The following is a 6000-nucleotide window of genomic DNA, read 5'->3' on the forward strand; positions in this document are numbered from 1 at the left end:
GTCCCTGCTTTCAGAGAGCATACATACATTTGGAGAAAACAAAAGAAACAAGTGAACAGCAACAAAAGACTATTCCAATGATTGATGAGATACTAAAGGAGAACAACTATCACTAAAAAGCAGGAAAGGCTTGGGCAAGTGACAATCTTTCTGAGATTCAGTTTCCTAGTTTATATAAGGGTGCTATGGAATACATATCTTACAAAGAAATTGCTGCAAGGCTTAGAGTAAGCGGCACCGTGCCAGACCCTCAACGTTGCGTAGAAAACAGAGGCTCAGGAGACGTTTAAGGAAATTAGATGGCTTTCAAATGTGGACAGTCCCCTAAATCATAATTAATCTCACTCTCTCCAGTTTTCCCGATGTGTTTTAGTCTGAATTTCTAACCCAGCTTGTGTCATGAAGCGCACAATAAAATGACCTGCATGTCTTTCTCAGTAAGAAGGCGGGAGCTAGGGAATTGCCTTAATCACATTTACATCTTCAAGAGAACTTCAATAAACATCTACTGAACAAATATATTGCCATAGACTGAAGCGTTCTCTGGTACTTTCCCCTAGCCAGCCTGCCTCCGAAACTCTCCCCAAGTGGATTGCAAAGGCTAAGTCAGCACGTGGACGTGATGCGTGGTAAAAGGGGACAGGAGGCAGTGAAGGAAGAAAAGGGGAGAAGTAGTCCTTAGCAGGCGGGGAGGAGAGCGGGACCGCCGCCAGGCAGACCTGGGGGCCGGAGAAAGTGGGTGGTTCCCGGGAAGCGGGAAAGGAAGAAGTCACTCACATCATAGGTGTGGAAGCTCTTGCCCACGCAGGTCGTCACGTAGAATCGGCGCTTCAGCGCGTTGAACCGCACCACGTGTGGAACGTCGTTGCTGAAAAGCCCCAGGGCCCGGAACCCTGCGAACAGCGCGCTGGCCGTCCGGGATCCTGCGCCCCCCTCCATCGCTGCCGCGGTCCGGGCTCCTCTGGGCGCCAGTCCTGACCGAAACGCGGGCAGCTGGCCCCTCCGCGCGTCTCGCGGCGCAATCCTTGCCCCGGGCTGCAGATTCACAAGCGCTTCCGGTGCCCGCGGCCAATCGCGGCGGCGGAGACAGTTTTCGGTGCAACTGAAAAAGAGCTCCGTCCGGAGCCCGCAGTCGGGGCGCGACTTCGGTTCTGCGAGTCACATTCTCCAGCGCCGTGACAATGCTTCTCAACTCTGCTGGGGCTGAAAGACGCTCGAGTTCCTGTTCAGGGGGACCTTGGGGGAGGGGAACGACGATGGACTCGCGACGCCCGAGAGCGTGGAGGGGAGACCAAAGTTTTAACCCAGGTGGAGTCAGGTTAAACACGTGGTTATAAAAACGTGTAAAACCATGAGACTACCGAGAAAATTTGAACACTAGTTGGATATTTGATATTAAGAAATTATTGTTAATCTTGTATTGTGATTATGTTTTTAAAGATCCTTATCTTTTGAAGATGCATATTGACGTTTACGAATGAAATCATATATCTGGGGATTTGCTTTTAAAATAATTAGGGATGAGAGGTAAGGTTTAAATGAAACAAGATTATAATTTTTGAATCTGGGGAATGGTTATGTGAGAATTTGATGCTATCCTTATGCTTCCATATAAAATAGAAATTTTCCATATGAAAAATATTTTTATTGGCTTTTTTTTTACTGAGTTTTACTGTAACAAAAGATTGGAATATTAACATTATTAGTGTTTTACCTCTGAGTAGTGGAAATACGTACAAATGATTTTAATTACTAGATAGACATTTTTCAGAGTTTTCTAAGTTGTGTATCATGCAGATGTTATTTTTATAATCAGAAACAGACTTCTACGTCTATTGGTAGTTTGGGGAGAAGATTGAAAAAGTTTCCTGATCAGCACTTTACAGTTCACAAAGCCTTTGACACCCATTATCTTAATCTAATCCTCAGATTAAAGCTGCTAGGTGTTTAGAGCAAAAATTATATTAGTGTTTTACAAATGAGGAAACTAGTTCATTGGGGTTAAGTGATTTGTACAAAGTTCCAAGATTATTTAGTGCCAAAATCCAGACTATCACAAGGTTTACAGAAGGAGGAGAAGGGTAGATCAGTGAAGGACAGCTGGAGGATGGGAGAAATATGCATTCAGTGATAGGATTTTCCAGACCAACACTGGGCCACGAGATGGGTATGGATTCACCTTAGATAAGGAACCTGAGGTTCCCAGAGATTACCTAACCTGTCCAGGGTCACTTAATTAGCAATTTGAATTTAGGCCTGACAATCAGATTTATGTTCTTTGACCTACATCTGGACAGTGAGACAAAAGTTTAAAAATTAGAAGTGTCATGGAAAACCTAGTAGTATGGAAGCAGTTGATATGCATGTTAGCTGTTGGGCCGTGATTTTTTAAAGGGAGGGTGTTATGAGCTGATTGTGAGTTTTCCAATTTTAACAGTCGGCCAGAGTTCATTTCTTCCCATCAGTTGCCTCCCTGAGTTACTTGCTATTCAGCTGCCAGCAAAATGTATGAATGTATGGTAGGAGAAAAGGAACTAGCTATTACTCTTTTTACTTAGAGATGCCCCCAAGTACTCTAGTGTCAAGTTAGAATAAAAGAAGAGGTAGCTGTAGTAGATCATTGACAAATGATCATTTCCAATTTGGTTCAATGCATTGGGGCTTCACAATATTAAGGTAACTAACATATATAGCTATGTCATGTTTCCATTTCTGACTTTTTAAAAAAAGGTTAAATATGACTGTTTCTGAGTAGTTTATGTAATAAGTATCATTTGTCTTTTGTTACTGACTCCATGTATTGTGATCACTAGCCTCCAAGAGGAACCTCAATGATTCTTACCTCCTGGTATTCATGCCTGTCACACTGAACAGCGTTGGCCTGTGTAACCAGACTAGGTCATAAAATACATTTAAGATTTTTACTTGCTCCCTCTTGGGTCATTTGTTTTGCAGGAAGTCAACTGCCATGTTGGGAGAAGTCAACTGCTATGTTGGGAGGATTCTCAAGCTATCCTGTGGAATGTTTTGCATTTCAAGGAACCTCCTGCCAACCACCAGCACTACCTGGCTAGACATGTGAGTAAACCACCTTGAAAGTAGACCCTCCAGCCCCAGTCAAGCCTTCAGATGACTCCAACCTTGCTGACATCTTGACTGCAACCTCATGAAAGACTCTGAGCCAGAACCACCTATTAAGCCACTTCTCAATTCCTGATTCTCACCTGTGTAACATAATGAATGTTTATTGCTGTTTTAGGCCACTAAGTTTTGGGGTAATTTGTTATACATTAATACATAACCAATATATTTTTGTTTATCTTGCATATCAAATTTAGAAATACTTATACTTCATTTCATTATGTTGACAGAAGCATGTCAGAAACCCAAGGAAGTTTCAAGATCTTTCTTGTCCAACCCCTTATTTCATAGATGAGTGAACTACTATGGACCACAACTGTGAAATTAGGTGGTGGAAGAGCAGGAACTACATATCAGTTCTCCTTATTCTCAAGCCAAGACTCTTTTCACCTTGGGGAGTTCATTCTGGCTGCCCCATTTTCCCACTGGTGGTGGAAGATGTATGAGAACGTCTGTCACTGGTTCAGTAGTACCACTGAAATACACATTGCACTGAAATATTGTTAACCAGCGTAGAAATTAGAGATTAGCCAAATAAGTCAGATCTATCTTTTCCATATATAAGCTTGTACATGTCACTAAAATGTTGTAATGGCAATTCCAGTCTGGAGTTTGGAGACTAAAGGAAATGTCTCTTTTGAGAACTTTCTCTTTTTGAGAAATGTCATTTAAATGTTGCAGCATAGAGAAACCTCTTTGGCAGCAAACCATTTATTTCAACTCTTTTCATGTAAATCCTCTTTTTTATGTATTAAACATTACTTTCTTCTTTCAAAGTATAGTCATGTGCCCCATAACATTTCAGTCAACAAGGCTCTGCATATGTGACTACGATAGTGGTCCCATAAGGTTATAATGGAGCTGAAAAGTTTTCATCCCCTGGTGGCAGTTTAGCCATTTTTAATGTCATAGCACAATGCATTATTCATGTGTTTGTGGTGATGCTGGTGTAAAAGAACCTACTGCACTGCCAGTCATATAAAAGTATAGCACTTACACTTGTGTACAGTGCATAATACTTGATAATGATAATAAACAACTATGTTACTGATTTATGTATTTACTACACTATACTTTTTATTGTTATTTAGAGTGTCCTCTTTCTATTTGTATAAAAAAAGTTAACTATGAAACAGTATGCTGTGCTACATCAGCAGCAGCCTCGTATATCTCATGTTTACCGCTTCTCTTGATTGCATCATTTTCTCTTGTGCTTGATTTAATCCTGGGTTGTTTTGTTTATCATGGCACCTAAGTTTACAAAATACACTGTTAAGGTTGCCAGGAAGAGGCCATGTGAAGCGATTGACCTGGAAATGAAATTTAAGGTGATTAAGGACAATGAAGGTGGAAAATCAGTGATGGTTGTTGCTCACCAGTCAGGCATGTCCCATTCCACCATAGCTACGATCCTAAAGAATAAGAACAAAGTGATGGAAGCTTTTAAAGGATCTGCCTCACTGAAGGCAATGAAACTAACAAAAATTCAAGAAGGGCCTACATCAGATCTGGAGAAACTTGTAATGACCTGGATTGAAGACCAGACACAGAAGGGTATTCCTCTCAGTACCATAACAATCATGGCCAAATCAAAGATTTTGTTTGTGATGGTGCAAGAAAAGACTGGACCTACTGTGATATTGAATTTACTGCTAGCTCTGCCGGTTTAAGCAGTTCAAGAATCATTATCATTCATAATGTGAAAGGGAATGGTGAGTCTGCAAATGCTGATGTGAAGACAGGTGAAGAACATTTGGAAAGTCTAGATAAGCTGATTGTGGAGAAAAATTACTTGCCAGAGCAAATATTCAATATGGATAAAATCTCCCTATTCTGGAAATGGATGCCTGGAAGGACTTTCATCCATAAGGAAGCCAAGTCAATACCAGATGTCAGGGCTTTGTTTGGGGGGTGAAGATTAGCTCTGAGCTAACATCTGCTGCCAATCCTCCTCTTTTTGCTGAGGAAGATTGGCCCTGAGCTAACATCCATGCCCATCTTCCTCCACATTATATGTGGGACGCCTGCCACAGCATGGCTTGCCAAGCGGTGCCGTGTCCGCACCTGGGATCTGAACTGACGCACCCTGGGCCCCCAAAGCGGAACGTGCGAACTTAACTGCTGTGCCACCAGGTCGGCCCCGATTTCAAGGCTTTTAAAGAGCAGACCTTCCTGCCACTAAAGAACTCAAGGTAGCAAAAAAAAAAAAAAAAAAACGGAAAGAATGAATGAAAGAAATTAACCTGTGAATTACCATAAAAGTTTTTACCTTGCATTAGATCTCCATAATGGAATTATCTAGAGGGCAGGTGTTGGCACAAGCACATGTTTAAAATGTGTTCAGTACAATTAGAGCACATTTTAGGTACACGATAAACATAAAATGAAGACATTATGGTTAGGAGTGTCCACCAACCTGGAGAACTGTTAGGAAGGCATGGGCATAATTTCCCATGCTTATCTCATTGGTACAGGAGCAGCATCCACTGTTGCAAAAATGGACTCTCCATAAGCAATATCTTGACCATCAAAGACCTTGCCAAAACTAGAAATTTGGAAGCAATAATGGATTCTTGTAGTTTGCTTCCCTTACCTCTTTTTTATTTGTCCTGCTATAAACCTCAAAAGACCATATAAAACTATATTTATGAGCCAATTTAGAATTCTAGCTAACTCTCTACCTGACTAGATGTCTGACTAAATTATCGTCGCTGGTGGTGGTCAGTATGCAAAAGAATTGCTGAGGCCCTACAACCCAATACTCTGATTCACAAAGGGAGGGGTGAACTGCAGGAATCTGCATTTAAAGAAGCTTCCCAGGTAGTTCTTATGCCAGTAGTCCACAGGCTACTTTGAGAC

At 41.5% G+C, this 6000-nt stretch overlaps 1 protein-coding gene and 1 long non-coding RNA gene across 2 annotated transcripts in view; one reads left to right on the plus strand and one right to left on the minus strand.

Annotated features, from left to right (window-relative positions):
* Positions 1-1143, minus strand: part of WDR36 (WD repeat domain 36) — a gene marked incomplete at its 5' end in the record, with an annotated part of 40970 nt that extends 39827 nt beyond the window's left edge. The window contains one exon of the mRNA XM_046667808.1: positions 778-1143. Within this exon, the coding sequence (XP_046523764.1) occupies positions 778-1143 (366 nt within the window). The remainder of the gene's footprint in view (positions 1-777) is intronic.
* A 75-nt stretch (positions 1144-1218) lies between these two features.
* Positions 1219-5178, plus strand: LOC124241585 (uncharacterized). The gene is made up of 3 exons (XR_006889257.1): positions 1219-1308; positions 1441-1527; positions 2956-5178. It is a non-coding gene; the product is annotated as an uncharacterized LOC124241585 (long non-coding RNA).
* The last annotated feature ends 822 nt before the right edge of the window (positions 5179-6000 follow it).

Source organism: Equus quagga, chromosome 7 (assembly GCF_021613505.1).
Source record: "Equus quagga isolate Etosha38 chromosome 7, UCLA_HA_Equagga_1.0, whole genome shotgun sequence".
NCBI lineage: Eukaryota > Metazoa > Chordata > Mammalia > Perissodactyla > Equidae > Equus > Equus quagga.